The sequence below is a fragment of the Vanellus vanellus genome (assembly GCF_965231255.1).
Source record: "Vanellus vanellus genome assembly, chromosome: 2".
NCBI classification, from domain to species: domain Eukaryota; kingdom Metazoa; phylum Chordata; class Aves; order Charadriiformes; family Charadriidae; genus Vanellus; species Vanellus vanellus.
The window spans coordinates 123,595,919-123,615,340 of NC_138906.1; the positions used below are offsets into that span (position 1 = coordinate 123,595,919).

General features: G+C 41.4%; 1 protein-coding gene across 3 annotated transcripts in view; it reads left to right on the forward strand.

Annotated features, from left to right (window-relative positions):
• The window catches only part of DTNA (dystrobrevin alpha), a 187,340-nt gene that overhangs the window by 124,239 nt on the left and 43,679 nt on the right, over nucleotides 1-19,422 (forward strand). For 2 of the 3 annotated variants that reach the window (XM_082499287.1, XM_082499288.1), the window contains 5 exons: nucleotides 864-1,018; nucleotides 6,104-6,209; nucleotides 8,747-8,913; nucleotides 11,449-11,573; nucleotides 16,735-16,815. In XM_082499287.1, the coding sequence (XP_082355413.1) occupies nucleotides 864-1,018; nucleotides 6,104-6,209; nucleotides 8,747-8,913; nucleotides 11,449-11,573; nucleotides 16,735-16,815 (634 nt within the window). Of the gene's footprint in view, nucleotides 1-863; nucleotides 1,019-6,103; nucleotides 6,210-8,746; nucleotides 8,914-11,448; nucleotides 11,574-16,734; nucleotides 16,816-18,709; nucleotides 18,800-19,422 lie in introns of all 3 variants that reach the window. The other variant, XM_082499289.1, reaches the window with a different exon arrangement.

The window sequence follows — 19,422 nt, forward strand, 5'->3', positions numbered from 1 at the left end:
CTTCCAGAGTTGGTGCCATTTTTTGATATATTATGTCTGTGTAGAAACTCAGACAGACTGAACTTAAGTTATAAATTGAACACTGTTATAAATTGAACAACATTTGTTCCCTAGGTTGTTTTAAGAATAGGAGCAGGGTCCATCCGGCGGAATGCTAGAGCACAATGATGATTTTTCTGGTCAGTGGTCCCAGGGTCCTGTTGTCTGAATTTCCCTTCCAGGTTCCTGCAGCTGACATGACAGCCTGAAAAATGATAAAATGCTCCTTAGTCTATGATCCCCTGCTAAGCTTAGGATAATTTTAAACAAAGAGAAAGGTAAAGGCTGAAAAACATGCATCTCTGGAATAATAAAACTGCAAAATTTTTATACGTGATCAAAAAATAAAAAAAAGGGAGAAGATTGAAAAGTAATGCATTTGAAAGACCTTCAGTGCTCTGTGTGACCAAAACAATAATAACTCTCTTAATGAATTTATTGTCAAGATTTAGATTTGACATGGTAAGCTGTCAGTAGGCAAAAAGCTAATGTTGCGTATCTTGTCAAATTAGATCCTTCTTATCTGATTAAATTACAGCCTCATGCCATGCATCAGACTTCACTTTAGAAAAATGACCACACACAATGAAAAAAAAAAACCCAAGGATATTTTAATATCAAAATCAGCTACTTTTTAATATGTAAATAATTCTCTGTTTTCTATTAAGAGGGGTTATAATTAAAGTTGCAGTAATAGTGGATGTTTCCATAAGCAGAACATGCTGTTAGGCCTTCTGGTTCAAATCAAATGGTACTGAATTCAGAGCAAATCTGTAGTTCTCACTGAAGATGCTGTGTCCTTTTCTTGTCTTTTCCCCCCTCAGATATTTTTTCAATGATTTCTGACTCCAGTGGAGTGATGGTTTATGGCAGATACGACATGTTTCTGCGGGAGGTTCTCAAGCTGCCCACGGCTGTTTTCGAAGGGCCTTCATTTGGTTATACCGAGCAATCAGCAAAATCCTGTTTCTCGCAACAGGTAAATGAAGAGTGAGCATCCTAGATATAGGATGTCAATCACCCCTCTGAGCAGGCCAAGACTTTCTTCCTTTCTTACACATGTGCATATTCACCCAGGAAACCAATGGCTGGGTGGAGGGGAGGTCCACTTTGCTAATTTCTGGCATGTAGGCTAGGTGCCTTCAATAGGAAGCTAGGTTCTGTAGGTTCCCCATGTAACCACGGATGAGAGAGAGGCTTAGTCAAAAAGTAATTCAGAGCAGTATCTTAACTTACTTCCTAAATTAGGGAGCCTGAGGAGACTAACTTCTTAATTTAAGCACCTAAGTTAGATACTTACATTTAGGTGATATAAATACCCCAAGATGTGCAATCCTCCACTCCAGTTAGTTGTTGCTGTAGGCATATATGAGAGTAACTTCTCCATACAAAGCTCAACTCCCATTGAAAAATCAAGTTGCATGTCTTCCAAGTGATGGTGTACACACACGAGAAGTTTATGAGTGAGAAGAAAATTGCCTTAAAACTTTCTTGAAAATGGGAGTCAGTAGGTATTAGAAAATATCTAGTCTCTTACAAATAACATCAATGAGAGAGGATCAGGAAAGCAATGAATTTACCCCGAAGAAAATACAGGATTTTTCCACAACTCACCAGACTCTGTAGGTGCGCTGAGTACAGTATGTTGCCTGCAGCTAATACCTAGCACTTCAAAAGAACCCATAATTGGGGCTGGTTGTCCACTTCTCCAATGGGGAAAAAGACAATTCCTCTGGCTCTTGCCACACATCACACTGTATAATTCCATAAATATAAAGTAACGGAAGATGCTAAAACTGGGAAAATGTTAGAAATAAAGTGGTATTTTCCTTCTCTTTATCCTTCCATTCGCTAACTGAATGGCATCATTTTCATGCAAAACAGAGTCTCGTTTTTTGTTTTCCCTCAGTTTCATCACTAATCAAGATGCACTCCAGTCAACTGAAAGGCATTATTGAAATTAATTTATCAAATCATCTCCCAAATCATTATAAATCATAACGTTTGCATATGTGAAACTAGCCTTGTTTCACAGAAGGAGACTTAAGACAGTACTTCATCATATGTTGAAGAATTTACATAGTGAAGTGACTTTGGTAGTTTTGTGTTAAAATAATAAAAGAGTACTCTTGCATGGCAAAAGGACATTCCAGCTTTGTAAGTTGAACATGGTATTATTAAAGATCAAAAAAGCAATTTCTTTTCTTGAAAAAATGTCATTCACGCCTCATTTTCTATCTAAGCAGCCATCAGAAATGGCACTTTCATTCACATTGCATCCCAATGAGTGGACCAGATGTACTAAGGTACCTTAAGAAACAAAGTCTCCAATTAAGCATTATACGGTTTAGTCCACAATCTCCATTTAAAGCTAACGAGAGTTAGGTCTCTGGCTGATGCAGGTACACAGCAGATTTACTAAGCTCCTGGTTTGCATCTGTAGGCAACCAAGTCCTCCTGTAAATCTAGTCTAATTTTTCACTAAAATTCACTTTATGTAGTTCTCATGACATCTTAACTAGGGATGAACCAGAGTTTTGAAATGAGACTCAAAACAACATATCCCTATGATAAATGATAGCCACAGTCTTAGTCACAACTAGGTCATTCTTTCACTCTCTCATATTGCAATTAGTGTTATCAAAAGTTGATACCTTGTGGTAAGTTTGGCACTCTCTCTGTTGTTCTCAGTATGGATCACTTTTGCTTACCAGAAGCCTTTCACCCCTGGATACATAGATTCCTCAATTTCAGGGAAAGATAAATTCTGGGAGTGATGTTCTGCTCAAGGTGTCAAATCTGTTTCAGTTTGCATCTGAAAGGATTGTTCCTATTGCAGAAATGTTTTATTATTCCCCATTGTACTGGTTTACTTGATCAAACCATGTATTTTCCACTGTCTGTGAGCCACTGCTAGATTGAATGGCTATTCAAAATAGAAACAATAGCGTTTCCTCATCAGCAGATTTATGGAACAGAAATGCCAAAGCAAGTGATTTAATGTTTCAGAATACAAATCTGTGGCTCAAACCAGAGTTTTATAGCCACCACTTTCCCCCATGGGTAGGTTTAATATGATGTTATACTGCATTTGTATTAAAAATGTTGTTATTATTATAAAAACCACTTTTTATTTCTCTTTTTTTATCCCCAATTAAAAAGATAGACACAAACTTGGTTTTCTTAGCACTTGGCTAAGTGTTATCCCACAAACCTAGACTCCATCTGCATGTAGCATGTATTTATGAAACAGCTTTCAGTTTCAACTTTCCCGGCAGCTGAAAAAAACTGCAGGAGGAAAATATGCCCTTTAAAATGTATGGAAATTCCTCTGCTCCTTTTAAGGGACACTCTCTAATTCATAAAATCAGTGACCACTGGAGGAGTCTGACCATAAAGCTGTCAGTGAAGTTAAGTTGCTTTATTTGGTGCAAATTGGGTTTTAAATTATAGCTGCATTCAAAAGACCTACTGCATTGTGGAAGAGCTGTTCTTGTCTCCCCATCCATTTGCTTGTTTAGACTGGTTGTGTGTTTGCTGACAACTTATCTGCCTTCAAAAGCAGAGGGAAGACTTAAGACTACTCAGCTCTGCAGTATGGGGCACTGGAGGACCTTTCTTTTCCTAGATTTTGTTCTGTGTTTTCTCCTCTTTTTCTCAGTTCTGCTGCAGACAGCACAGATATTTGCTGGCAGCATTGGTCAGCAAAGCCATTGCAAACATCCACAGCAGATCTCCAAAAGAAAGATCCTTTTCTGTAAGCTGATGCTTATAGCACAGGATACCTATTCAGGAAGTGGTTATCCGCTCTCCATGGCTGGGAAGATCATTCATACAGCAAGAAGGTGGTAGCTGTTTTATTGGACTTTCATACTGCAGGTATTTCAGTGAGATTTAGAGCTCATAGTCCGGCTATTTCTGTTCATTAAAAAATTGAGACCATTTTGACAATTAGCCTGAAGTATTTTCTCTTCTATTAGGGGCAAATACCTTTATATATTTCCCAATATCTTGCAATATTTCAGCCCTGAGACTGTTACAGTGCTAGATGTTTCCATTGATCACTCGGTGTATAAGAGAAATAATGATTTTCTTTACATCTGGTGGCAATTTTATGTAAGTGCAGCACAGACACTCCATCTGGAAATCTCAGCTCTTAAAAGCCCTCCACAACACATGGAGATGATACATGTCACTGCATAGCTGCTGTTTTCCTTCCTCATGGGGTAACCACAGTTCTTTAGCAAGTTAAAGCAGTAGCTTATGCTATCAAATATGAAAATTTAGCAATCCCTTTGGATACGGGGATACTGCTTAAATATGTATGTCTATAAATTATATCTGCACACATCCTCAACAGGGCTCAATATTTTTGCATCTTAATTTTATTTTAAAGGAAGGCTCCGTTGCTGATTTCTTAAGGACTGTCTGTCCTTGACCACCCAGTAGCTATGTACTTTAATACACACTTACGTAGCCTGTGTACTAGGTAGGAAAAAGCAAGTATTTATGGTGGAGGTATCTCAGGCTGAAATACCTCCTCTAGGTCTGAAAGAAACAAATGAACTAAGATTTCACAGAATCACGGAGTATCAGAGTTGGAAGGGACCTCTAGAGATCATCTAGTCCAACTCCCCTGCCAAAGCAGGATTGCCCAGAGCACATTACTCAGGACTGCATCCAGGCGGGTCTTGACAATCTCCAGAGAAGGGGACTCCACAACCTCCCTGGGCAGCCTGTGCCAGTGCTCTGTCACCCTCACCGTAAAGAAGTTTTTCCGTGTATTTGAATGGAACTTCCTGTGTTCTAAGTTGTGCCATTGCCCCTCGTCCTGCCCCTGGGAACCATTGAAAAGAGCCTGGCTCCATCCTCTTTCAACCCACCCTTTACATACTTGTACGCCATAATAAGGTCTCCCCTCAGCCTTCTCTTCTCCAGGCTAAAGAGTCCCAGCTCTCTCAGCCTTTCCTCATAAGGGAGATGCTCCAATCCCTTAATCATCTTAATTGCTCTTCACTGGACTCACTCCAGCAGTTCCCTGTCCCTCTTGAATTGGGGAGCCCAAAACTGGACACAGTATTCCAGTTGTGACCTCACCAGTGCAGAGTAGAGGGGGAGAACGACCTCCTTCGATCTACTGGCCTATGCAGTCCAGGATTCCATTGGCCTTTTTGGCAACAAGGGCACATTGCTGGGTCATGGATAATTTACTGTCTGCTAGGACCCCCAGATCCTTCTCCTCAGAACTACTTCCCAGGAGGTCCGCCCCTAACTTATACTGGTCAGCTTTGTGCTGACTTTTTCCAGATGTTTAAGAAGCTTAAGGCCCTAGGTTACATTTTTTAAATCAACAGGGATATTTTAGAGTTTAAATCTCTTTGAACGATAAAGGGGCATAGGCCTTTTAAGTGCTTACATGTGTGGAGAGTTTAGGAACAGTTGCAGTCCCTGGGTGTGTGCAAACACAATGTCCCACAATCAGATCACACCCAGAACTAGTTGCTATCACTCAACAGACAAGCATAGTTTCTTAATTTACGGTAACACAATTGCCCGTGATGGTCTCTCCTTACCCTACGTTTATTTTGAAATTATAATCCCTTGTCGTTATTTTCTTTTTTTGTTGTTGTTGGAGTACCATCAGTCATTCTCTGCAGTGGCTTTTCATGTGAAAATTGATAATACATAGTGATACCCTACGTGCAGCTGTACTCGTTACGAGGTACTCAAAAGACATGAGAACATGAAGAGTTGAATGCCAAACTTATTCACAAAGCATCTTCAGGCAATGACTTTAGAAGAGAGTCTTGAAGTAAATGGGAGCTAGGTGTCTCCAACCCAACCTTCTGAAAAGGACTGCTAGTCATCAGTACTATACATTGTAACTACTAAAAGTAGTCTGGAAAATCTTTGCTAGTATCACTTGTTCTTTTTAGTAAACCAGGGCTACAAGTAAACAGTGTCTGAAACTCATTCCCAAGTGTTTACGTAAGGACAAGATAAAATCATTTTGATATGTCTAATTACTGATTCTTTGTGCATGTTTGTTTGCTTGTTTGAGCAGAAAAAAGTCACATTAAACACTTTCTTGGATACTCTCATGTCTGATCCCCCGCCACAGTGTCTAGTGTGGTTACCACTTCTGCATCGACTGGCAAATGTTGAAAATGGTAAGTAAAAGCTGCTGCCAAAAAGAGTTACAAGAGTTAACTTTTGTGTGATGATTTTCTCACTCTGTAGATGGTATTGTAGGAGCTACTGTGCTGAATTCATTGACTCCCATTGCTATTTTTATAGTCACTGGTAAAATATTTAAAGAATCCTGTTGGTCATTCGGCCAGGAATGTGGCTTAATTTTTGCTATGCTTAGGAAATTATCCTGATCATGTCCTCTCCTCCTGTGCTCTGGATAAGCAAAGAGCAATAGGACTTCATCCATTCACACATTTACATTTGGTAAACTGTCAAGGCTACAACTTTTATTAGCTATGACATATGGCAGCAGAGAAAGAACAGCTTGGCAGTTTCCGTTCATGCAATATCCTTGGCAGGAGATGTCCAGTGCAGTGCAAAATACCAGCCAAAGGTCCTTATGAAGGATCTCCTGCTAAGCCTACACTGCCAGACAATATACTCTGAGAAGGGGCAAGGGAGTCCCAGAGTTGTCCTTAACCTTTGCTTGTGTGGATGATGAGGATTCAACTGTGAGGTGCCTCTTTCTCCTCAAGGGTTGTCTTTCCCCCAAATAAGTAGACCACAGATATTGCAAACAGGAAGGGACCGTGAAGATCAACTCATTTGATTATTGCACAGTGTATGTGGCATGTCCCTGAAGAGGAACATCTTCCTCAGCCTCCCAACTTCTTGAGCACCTGGGGAAAAGTTTCCAGACTCACAAATGTAGTCCTCCAGCAAACAGCCTTCATATACCGTTTCTGTGGAAGGGGCTGCCACACTGAAAGTGCGGGGGCAGAGCTAGAAAGCCTGTGCATCTCATCGCACTGTGTGCACCACCAAACTGTAGCCCACAAATACTGCACAGTTCTTCATGTAGTTCTGGAGGAGTGCCCCAGCTCCAAAGCAGCCTGCTTCTGCTGTCCACAAGGACCAGCACTGCCAATATTAAATAGGAAAAAAAAAAAAGACAAGGCAAGAAATGCCTTTTTACTGTCTTGTTTAGCTGGGTGTACCTGTTCCTAATGTGGCATTTCTTGCTCTTGGTCATCAGGAGGCAATGATGCTGACAGTCATTATTCCAACACTGTAAATCTAGAAAAGGGAAGAATTTAAAACAGAGGAAGTTTATACAAAAATGTTAAAACATCAAATTAGCAAGATAAATAGATTTTTTGTAAACAATTTTCCAGCCCAATATTTTGCCTCAGAGGTTGTTGTGTAAGGGACTTGTTGAATATTCCTGTGGTGTTGCTTCCTTGAAGGTTTACCTCTAGCATAACTGAAGCTTTGGGATGCTGCAGGGAAAAAGAAGCAGGGGGAGAACGGGGAGGGACAGGAGGAAGAAAAGATCATATATACCCTTCCTGTTGATGAATAAAAACATTTATACCATATTTCAACAAGAAAATGGGGCTGGAGAAAGGCTGGGGGGGGTGGGTGCGTGCGGCTATTTTTTGGTGATAAGAGAAGGAGGAAGTTATATGTGTTCTCGTACTAAATAAATCCCTCTTCCACTGAAAGGTCCCAAGGAGTGTAAGGTGATGTTCGCAAGTCCTTCTTGGCTTCAGAGCCATCTATATATGCCACCTTCTTCAAGCTCTTGTCATCCATCTTTGTCCCTCACCAGCTTCATACTGTTTCCCAGCCGAGAGCACTAACCCTTCCTGCTGTGAAATTCTGGCAAGGAATTAAAACTTTGACACGTTCAGCACTGATCCAAATCCTCCCAGACTGAACCTTACAGTAGAAGAGCAGAAGGTGTTTGGGAACAAGGAGCTGTTCATTACCCTGTGGTAAATTGGGTACATGCTGTAGTGAGGAGAGAGGAACAGAAATAGCAGTATTGCCAGGAAGGGGCTTCAAAGTGTCGTGACTGGTGCCTCAGCATGCTCAGTGACTTGCATCGTCATTACTGTCTGCTTCTGAGTGGAACAGAGAACAGGACAGAATGGGTCCCTTCAATGTCCGGCTTCCCAAATCTGGGTATCCAAAGCTAAGTGTTCAAGTCTATATAAAGGGACCTAAATGACGCCAGTTGTACAGACAGCAGTAATTAAGAGACAATGACATGCCTAAGTACATTTTTGTGCTCCCAGTAATCAGACAGCTGAGTTTGACTTTTCCTCTGAGGCGCATCGCTTTACCTCCACAGAGCACAGCAAAGCATCCAGCTTCCCCTAGTAACGCAGCTAAAGGGTGCAGTGGATTTTCCCATGTATGAATTTCCTCGGTCATGGATTCTGTGAGACACTGAACACATTTTTTGCTGCTTGGAGCAGCAGGTGCACGTATCAGCTCAGAAGTGATGATGGGTTTGGGGCAAAGTGTAGGAAGCTTTGCCCATGGCTCAGCACAGGTTGCTGGGAGGCTACTCTAGTTTTCATGGGTCAAAGCTGCAGGTGGCATCTGACACTGTAGATGTGAGAAATAATAAATGGATTCACCCTTCAATTTGGGGCTTTGTCCATAAAATTTTGCTGCGGGTTTCTCTGCTTTGGTTTACGGCTCGGCCTTTCTTTCTCCTGCGCAGTCTTCCACCCCGTCGAGTGTTCCTACTGCCACAGCGAGAGCATGATGGGGTTTCGCTACCGCTGCCAGCAGTGTCACAATTACCAGCTCTGTCAGGACTGCTTCTGGAGGGGCCATGCCAGCGGTTCCCACAGCAACCAGCACCAAATGAAAGAGTACACGTCATGGGTAAGGGAAGGCTCGCGTCTCGCTGCAGACTGCTTTGCCCTCCAGCCGGCGGAGAAGCGCCCGGCCGCAGCTCTGGGCAGCCATCTGGCACAGGGAGGCCGGGAGCCGGGCTGCCGGTTTGGATCGGTGACCCGGTGAGGGAGGCTCCAGCCTTGGGAGCCGTCGGGAGAGCGCGGAGGTGGGAACAGTCCTTTCTGGGTGAGAATCTGGGGCTCCTGTGATGGTGCGTGCTGGTGGGAGGGCAGCGCATGAGGGGCTGGCAGCAGGGCGCCAGGCACACGGCAGCTTCTCCTGTTCCCACAGGACTCACGGTAAAATCGTCATTGGCTTCCTCTGTTTGGCTACATGTAAATGAAATGATGAATACATAACGCTCATTCATCAATATTTTCAGTCGAGTGGCTGCAGCATATGCGTAGCATTTGGGATGGTCCTGGCACCGTAGATTTGAGTGTGGTCACAGGCTTAGATCCACAATATTGTTTACTGTAGAGAAAAACACAATTCAATCTTTCTGTTGTTAAACAAAATAATTCAGTGCTTTTTCTAAGCTGAAAGAGATGTATCAACAGCTACATTAACCTTCTCTGAAGGGCATCAAACCTGGGGCTAAGCTCTCCAGGGACTGGAGCAAAGCCCCAACAGAAGCCCTGGGTCATGGAGCAGCCACATCCTTCAAGGTTCAAATCTAGAGACCAGCAGAAAAATCCTAACTAATCTCATATATTCCAAAAACATAATATTATTTAAAAAGAAAATTATGCATATAGCAATGACTCACATTTGTACAGCACTTCATGTGTATTTTTTAACAAAGTTCTGAAACTTGCCACTTTTAAAACGTCCATTTTTCTGTTGATGGAGCAGGCAAGGGTTAAATTTGATGTGGGTTGCTCTGTATGCCAGTCACACTGCCTCCCAGCAGATTTGGGTCTGTAATTGTTTTTGTGGGTCCTAATTGCTGCTTGTTGCATAGACATGAATGGCTTGAATTTTGTCTCTGAATAGGAAAGTGCCCACTACGTAGCTCTGACTCCATTCCTAATAGCAATTTGTGCTATAAAATCATTTTTGCTGTAGCCAGGGAGCTGTAATTATAGGTAGGAAGTAATTGGAAAACTTAAGATTTCTGCTCAGCAGAAGACAAAAACATGAGTACATGCCTAGTGGTTTGAAATGTTTCCTTGTCAGAAACAAATGTTTTGCTTCAAGTTTGAAATTGCCTTTCTGTAGCGTTCATTAGCATTTGTTCAAACCTGGTTAGCATTCTCCATAATGCATCTGTATCAGGCTCTACATGCAGATTTAAGGTGTTCATGGGTGCAGTGGAGTTCAATTGTTCTCAATTCAGAATGAAGTCTCACTTGTAATAAAAGAGAAGCAGCCTGAATTTTACATATTTAGGTTGAATATCTGTAATGGAAATGTTTCATTATTATCTTGATTACAGTCGTAAGTTGGTGCAAGATGTGTGTGCACAAACACGATACCACTCCTGTAAAGTTCCAGAAAGATTTTTAAATTTCAGCATGTAGAGCTGTGTTTTGGGGGGAGGAGGCAGTGTAAGCATCACTACCCCTGTCTTACTGGCAGAGAAACTGAATCAGAGAGGTGAGTTGGATTCCCTGAGAATCTCTCACACAGCCTAAAAGACACCCTAGATCTCTGAGCCCTTCCTTAGAAAAGTGTTCAGCTACAAAGACTGTCCAAACAAAACCAGAAAGCAGAAAACAGTGATACGGGTTTTTTTAAGACTCTCTGATGGGATTTCAGGGTGAGAACCATTCTTCTTGCACAGAGCCTCCCCATCTTTTGGTGGCAGTGACAATACCTCTTCTGGCATGCAGTGACAATAGCCTCTTCTGGCATGCTGTCACCATGATGGGGCAACTCCCACCATGCATGTGTCTGAAATTTCCCGTTCCCCGGTGTGGCAGGGGCCGCAGCGGCCATGGGAGGTGGAAGAGGAGTTTTATAACAGCAGCAAAATAGTACGGGGTGCTGGAGCTGAGGAGGGAAATACTAGCAAGGAGAAAGAATACGGCGGCCTTGTGCCTGGCCCACAACTTAGGAAGGAAACGGTGTCCCATACGGTGTATCTATATGGACAGGCATACACAGATTTGTTCTGCTTGCACTCCAGGCTGGTGAGGTACAAACCAGCTCCAGTCCAGGCGACACAAACTTTGTGATGTCCTTCATTCAGTACTTCATTCAATACTACCCAAGCGCAGCATTGCAAAGAAGCCATGGCAACTACATCTGTCCATATAGATATAACCTGGCAACTGCATCTGTCCATATAGCTATAGCCCCCCCAAGCCTACTCTAAAGGCCCCTGAAGTTAAGAGTAATCTTTCCTCCAAACTGAGCGGTCTTTGATTTACCAGACTCTCAGGGCGGGAGGGGGGCAAGGGGGATGTCCGTCGATACGTATGTAAGCCGTAGAGCTTCCTGTTGTTTTGTGCTTCCTATAGCAGAAACAGTATGCACCTTACTTGTCCAGATTACCTCTACCTTCCTTGTTCCTCCCAGAAATCACCTGCTAAGAAGCTAACTAATGCACTTAGCAAGTCTTTAAGCTGTGCTTCCAGCCGTGAACCTTTGCACCCAATGTTCCCTGACCAGCCTGAAAAACCTCTAAACCTGGCTCATATTGTGTAAGTATCTGTGTGCTGTAGAGAAAGTAAGCTTTGTTGTAGGAGTTGCTTAGACTGAGCATAGATACTATAGCTCTCAACCAAATGGGAGGCAGCTGTGCATCACAAGTGCAAATTTGCTGATAGGGGTATTTAGTATAAAAATGTTCTTCTGGTGTGACTTCACATGAAAGGTCAGTGGGATGTGTACAGGTAACCAAATACTGGGACAAGGTGTTGACACGTCCCCATTCTCCTCAAGACATATCCATGCAATTTCATAGAGTTTCAGCACTTTGGGATGTATTCATGCTGAGAACGTTAGTTTTGTCATCTCGAGACTCTCAACTTCAGTGTATCACAGGTATGTCTTGACATGAAGCACCAGAGAAAAGTGAAGTCTTACCAATTTTGTTGAAATTAGTGTCAGAATTTTCGCTGACTTTAGTGGAGCTGTGGCTTCATCCAACCCTGAAGATTAGCTACACGATTCTGTGTAAGAGCTGTGTCTTTAATTGCCAAGTCACTTTAAAAGGGTCTATGATCTTTATGTTTTGGGAAAGCAAAATTAGGTTTTGATATATTAGTTTGTGTCACTACTTTTTCTCTGCAGGAACCAAGAAACTCAAAGCAGGGAGAAAGTGTATTTGTGCAGGGTGGGGAAATCACCACTCTGGATATTTTTTTTCTAAAGCATGTCCACCATCCATAGTGGCAGTTGCTCAGATTTTCTCATTTGTCAGTTTGTTTTCCCTTTGCTTCCTGGGTCCTTAAAAAAAAAAAAAGTTAAATTTTCTGGGAAAAAAGCAAAACACTGGTTGGAAGAAAGTTACAAAGAAATTAACTTGAAAAAAATATTTCAAAGATACCACCTTTAAAGTATTTCTCTTGTTCTGGTATACATCTTACAAAAAGATCTTTCTTAACCACCTTTCTAGGGGCCCTGATGGAAGCTTTTCAAGCAGCAGCCATTAAATTTGTATTTGCATGCCACATATCTGTGTTATTGGCTGCTGGAACTATTCTAGTCTGTAATTATTATACATATTTACTTTTGTCAGTACTGAATATTTGTAAGTAGCATTTTTAAGGGTGAATGCATACTGGCCAATGTGGGCTGTGTGACACCTGGAATGTTCCTCTAAGCTGCCTGACATTTTAAGGGTAAATCATGCTGATGGCATGGTTACAGCAAAACTTTTTCAATGCGTAAAAGAGTGCTCTGCTCTTCAGGCGCACGGTGCCTCTGACAGATAGATAGTGCCAAATCCCTGTTATACTTAAGCATCAGTTAAAACCCATGCTCCTCTTTATGGAGGTGTAATGGGAGGATGTCGTTCTTTGGAAGAAATCATCTGGAATTGGGTCTGCTGAGCTACCCCACTGCTGTGAATGGTATAAAAATCTGGCTCTGCTGGCAATTCAGTGATAATTTCACAGGGCAGATTTTGGCCATCCTTAAGAGAAACGGAAGGAGACAGAAAGCATGAAACTGAATGAGAAGCCTCTGTTCCCTGTTGGCTGGAGGCCCTCGAAGGCCTGGAGGTATCTCAGAAGATAACAGGTAGTGAAAACTGGGCTATTGTGAATGGTTTAAATGCATTTGGGCAAGGCAAGGCGAAGGTACCATAATTGAGCAGGATCTGTTCCAAATCCTTGCTGTGAAATTAACACCTTCCCTTCTTTCTAGCTATGCAGACATAATTTAGAGTGATTGGATGTGAGAACAAACCACCATCTATTTTGTTTTACGATAAAGTTTCTCTTTATTCATAGATTGAAGGCGGTAAAACTTGGCAATATATATTGGCTATAATGACACGTGAGTGAAAAACCTGCAAGTTGTGGAGGTAGCATGATCTACAGCATAATTCACATAAATTAACTGAGGGGAGAGAGATACTACAGTACCTCACTGAGAATATCTTTTTGCTGATGTGATTTTTATTTTTAAACATAATGGAAGTTGAGAGAAACAGCTCTGGGCAGGAATCCAGGCAAAAGGGGTTTTATAGGTGCACTAAATGAAAGAATCTTGGCAACAAAACGGTATCCTTTTCTTAGCTTCTAGCTTAAAAGGGGACAAGTACTCTCTGCATTGCTCTACAGCCTTTCCTTTTCATTGTTCTTTCACCTTTGAGTGGTATCAGACAGAAAGACTGCATCATTTTTTTGTTTTACTGGTGCCGCACAAAACTTTCAATTAAGCAAGAAACACATCTAAGGCTCATCTAGAGAAGTAGTTATCAAGGTGTCTTTAACCTTGTGGAGGGACTTCCCCCAGCAATAGAGAGGTTATTTTTCCTTTGTATACATGAGTTTGGCAACAAAAAAGAAATACCGGACTGCAGAGACGACAAACGGTGTGGCCAGTGCATCATGGATGGATCTTTCAAATGCATTCTGCACTGGCCTGACTTTGTTTCCTTCTAAGCCTGTGGGAGCATTATTTTTGACATCAGTGTGAAGAGGTTATAGCAGCGTGGGACACTTTGGAGAATTCCTCCTATCTAATTTGGTTTATTACTGTGGGTATGTGTTATGCCATAATATGCATTTATTAGCATATTTCAATAGTATTAAGTGTTTTCTGCCTCCTTGAGGAAAGGTGATTATCATCAGCTCACTTTTATCAGAAAGGTTAATTGCTCACTTCCAGAAGTTTAGGAATGACCTCAGAAAGATATACATTTTTAGTCAATAGCTGAGTTTTCATTTGCTTTACCGTAAAGTCTGCTGTTCTTGTCTTACCACATCACACAACTGTATATGTATGTTTGAATATCCGTTTGATATTCAACCGAACCTGAGGAATGTGACAGTGGGCATCAGACTTTAAGAAACTTGCCCTGGGAAAGCTCAGATTAGTTTAATGTAGTTTTCTTTGTAAGAATTGACATACTAATGCTAATCACAAAACCTTAGCAAAGCCTTGGAGTTTATAGACATCGGTACACAAGAGTAACTCTGCATATGTAAACAGTTCAATGACCTTTTATGCATAGAGGCTCTCGTGCTTTTTGCAGAATCAGGGTCATAAGAATGGAGTATGTCCAATGCACTACTTAGACCACATATATATTAAACTGACAATTTAATTAATGATCTCTTTTCCATTTCATTTTGGCTGCAAAAGAGATACTTGGTGAGTATTTTTCTTCTTTAGTACACTTATTGGAGGAAAAAACTTGGAAAAAAATGTGATAATCTCATTATTACAGTCCTTAACTTTTTATCAGAGTCCAGAGCCACATAAATAATTGTCTTTGTATACAGAGACAGTGAAAGGGAGGAGTCCTCTTGGGTGTTAGAAACTTTCTCTTCTACTCCTATTTTGAGATAAAGCTTAGAGAAGACATTAACCTGAAGTGTGTACATGGTGTTCTGCTGAAGTCCATGGGTGCCACTTACCCATTTTCTACTCAGTCAGCAGAGTGGACTGGGTACAAGGTAAGGTACTTGTACCAAGGGAACACTCCTCCTCCTGCCACCTTCTCTGGGACAGTGTTGAGCCCCTCCTCCCTTCTCCTCTGCTGTTCAGGACTCCACAGCCCAGGGTGGACCCCTCTTTCAGAAGCCCCAGCCTGTGCCCAGTTAGGTTCTGGATGTGTTCACTGGTCAGTGATTGCATTGATAAAAGGAAAAATGCAGTAGTCGTGTGTAGTTGGTGTGAACTATTTCTCCTACATCAATTACCAGTTTACAGTTCCCAGGCAACAAGATACCAGTTGCTTATCCATTAAATACAATTAGTTTCTAAGTATCCAAGCTCTTCCTAGCTCTGATGGAGTCCATGAAAAATAATATTAAACACTTCTGCATAAGTACGTGGAGCACAAAGTGCTGCTTCTCAAGTTCATGACTGACCAGAACTGGACTTTTTGATGTGGGTCTGTAGATGTAGGGTTAGGTTAAAACTATATTTTCATATAAATAAATAACATGCCAAATCCTACATCTTTCTATTCCCAGTTTTAAACTTCTTAAAATCAGTGTGGTATTGTCATGCTGAGAAATCCATTTGGACTCACTGAAGACCACATTTATGCTTGTTTTCTAAGTTACAAAATAAGAAAGAAATCATATAGCAATAGTTCACTTCTGTGCAAAACTGGTTTTCTTTATTTCTTACAAATGGTTTGGATGACCGGTTGTCTTGCACAATTGAAGCCCAGTGAATATTTTGCAGATGGCTACTATATTTTGATTTGCACATCTGCAGAATTCAGAAAGCAAGACAGATCTTTCACAGACCTTAAGGGGGATATTAACTAACTTGAAATCTAGACAGTTTGAAGTCTGAATTATATATGCTTCAGGTTCTGCTCATATCTGATTAAAAACTCTGTGCTTTTAATAACATACTTTTTAGTTTTTCCAGAATGTCTATATCCTTTGCTCAGTGTTGCGTAAGAAGCCCATTAAGAAGGGGAAATTTCTCCTTAATGGGTACAGAAGAAAAAATTATGCACAAAGTATTTTTTAAGAGTAGACAATAAAAGAAAGCAGAGGAAATATTCCTTCTCATTTCCTTTTTAGTAAGAACAGGGAATAAAGAATGTAATAATAAAACCATCTTTATTAATGGGTCCTCTTAAACTAGATACTTATTTTAAATTTTGATTTGGGGGTTTGATATACCAGTTGAAAAGCTTTGCAGTTAAACCTGTTCAATACTGCATGTGTTTTTATGGGATACTGAGGTCACTATGTGGCTATGGTAGCATGGAGCTAAGTGCCAGGGATAACTTCGTGAAAAAGTGTGTGATTTATTTGCAGTCACACCTGCAGACCTCCATGCTGCCACAGTGAACCTGATAGCAGTGCTCAGCCTAGCTGGTTGGGAGCAGCGACTGCGCTGTGGACTACGGGCTCTGGAAAGAAAAAATGGCATAGTGGTTACTTTGCCAAAGCAGGAAAACAAATCAAGCAAGTTGCTTAACTCACCTCAGCACACACAAAAGCATTATTTCTTTCCAGGCCTAAGCAACAGTGTGTTTGCATCGACTTTGGTTAAAAACAGAGCGTCTTTAATTAAAACTGTTGCTACTTAAAGCAAAAGATGCTCGTAGTAATGTTACTTTTAATTTAATGCTTTTCATTTAATGCTCTGTAAATGCTGTTGCTGATGAGTTTTCTTCTGTGCAAAATTAACGCAACTGAACATTTTGCCTTCTTCTAGGCCCCCCCGACCTGTAACCAGCATGAACGACACACTCTTCTCCCACTCTGTTCCCTCAGGAAGTCCTTTTGCAAACAGAAGGTGAGTTCTTACCCTGATTTATGTTAGACTGTTATATGAGAGTGGTGAAGATTTCAATTTTCAATTCCTCGCAGAAAAAACAAACCCAAAATAAAATTAACAGACATGACTAGAGGAATGCCTTGGTTATTTTGGACTGATACCGAGATATCTGGATGGAGAGCTGGAGTTAGGGCACCCCAGGCTCCTCACAATAGAGCACAGAGTTTTGGCTCTCATTTGAACCATTACATCCCATTGAATGTGCTCACATGCAACCTAGACACCCTCCCGTAGGGGCTGGAAATGGCCTGTTGGTGAGAAGCCATTTTGTAGCAGCACGGTGGGAATAGAAACTGGGACATGCCGTTCCCTACTGGGAATGCCTGCATCATACTGCAAGATACGATATGAACAAAGAGAAAATGTATTCATACTTACAAGATATAGCAAGGCATCCTTACGCCTGCTAAACCATTCAGATCTTCATTAAAGGCTACAAGAGAGAAAGAGTAGTCTTGGCATATGGTGACCCTTCAGCAAACAAACCAGAAAAGACTTGTCAGAAACATTAATCCTAAAGAGAAGGTGCTTGCAGCTGAGTGCACGTTTTGGCGCAGTATTTTGACTCATGCAGCCAAAATACGTGTAGCATTTTGCTTGCTGTTTCACCCGATCTATGTAAGCCCATGTAAGCACATAGATGAGAAGGTGGCAGAAAAATAACTTCCCGCTCTACTGGGGAAGATGTCTTCCTTGGGTGCCTTTTGTTGCTTGGTTCCTGCTGCACGTGTCAGCGCTTCAGTGTTCCTAAATAACCAAACACAATCTCTGAGTATGTATGGCTACATTTTTTAACACCAAAACCAAACCCGCGGCGGACCACACTGCAATGGCAGAGTAGAGATGGTTTACTACTACTTTGATTTATGAACTTTGTTACCAGGAGATGTAAGTTCTCAGTGTTATCTTAGTGCAAGTAGCTGCTGGATGTGACTGAGATGCTTTTTGAAAGCTAGTCCTGATGCAGCCCCCAAGACCAGATCTGCTGCCTGCACAGACAGTGAGACTGCAAATACATATTCATTTCTGTTGTTGGAGTATATGGAAGTGTATGTGCCTGGGCAAGGCTGGATAATCTATTTGTGGCCTCTCCAGGGCAGGTCAGTAAGAGCAATGATCTTTATGAGTGTAGCTGTTGCTTCTGTTTATCCCCAAGAGGTCCCTGTGCTCATTCAACTAAAGTATGCCTTGCCATTTAAGGCCAGGGACCTGCAGTAATAATCACAGCACTATCTATTGTGGTACTTGTTTTAATTTAAATATGAAAAATCCTGATTATTTTACTTTTTTGTTGTTTAGTAATTCAACTGACTGTCTTTAACTATCAGGATTAAACATATAAGATCCCTGAGCCATTAGAATTCCTTTCCTCCTAGATCTCCTTGATGGAGAGTTCCATAAAGCCAGGAGACAAAATAACCCACAACCATAGGTACCCAGACCCACAACCATAGGTACCCTATCCCTTATAAGCAGATAGTATCATGTCCTTACATAGCAAAAACTTTCCATGATGCAGCAGTCACTTCTGGCTTTTTAGGGTTAACAGTACCCTGATATGTAAAGCAATTACATTGCTTGTATATTAAAAGCTGTTGTAACTCTTGTTTCAGTGACCTAGCAGAATTTCAAGCTTGACAGCTTATTCTCATTATTTTTATTTTCAACTCTTATAAATTTAATTTGCACTTTTTTATTAAAAAAAAAAAAAAGCACTCTACCAACTGTCAAGTCAGTATCCTTTCTAAATGCTTACAAATTGCATTTATAGTCATGAACCCACTCTGAACAGGCTGGTCTCTGTGTGTACTTTTTAGGGTATTAACAAGGTTTCATTGTTTGAATCATTCAGGTTACTTGGGGGTATAAATGCAGCCAGTCCTGTGGCTGATGAGCATTCTCTTATAAAGCTGTATGTAAATCAGCTTCACAACAATTCACGGTCAGTATGAGAGCACTAACCCACTAATCGCTGTAGTTCTGTAGCTCATGCACTAAATCATTAGTGATTCTGCTAAACTACTAAAGATATTCTTTAAGGAAGGCTCTGGTGGGCTAGAGGGTTTCTGTGGCTCTAATTAGTCTTTTGAATAGACTTCCTGCTGGCTGTGGGCTTTGCCAACTTCTCTTGCTTCTGCACAGCACAAATCTTTCATTTTACCCTTTCACGTAGGATTAATATTAATGTATTTAGAGGAAGTTGGAAACATTGTTTTTGAAAACCAAAAAATATACCTTTATGGTTTCATCGTTAATGTATGGCTTGCCCAATGCATTCTTGACCGAGAAACAGAAGAGGCCCACACGAGAGCCTGGAAAGGACTCCAGGTCTCACAGCCAGCCTCCTCCTCCTCCTCTTCCATGGCTCTCGCTGCTGGTGGTTACTGTTCTGCAGTTAGCACCGCTTCCCAATAACCTTCCCCAGGCCCCTTTGCTTTGCTTTTCAAAATGGCCACAGAAAAGGCGGATCTAAATCCTACTGAAGCTAATGAAGACTGCCCATTTACATAGTAAGCGTTGGATTTGGACTGATGCCTCTGGTTGCTGCACCCTTTTCCCAGCATT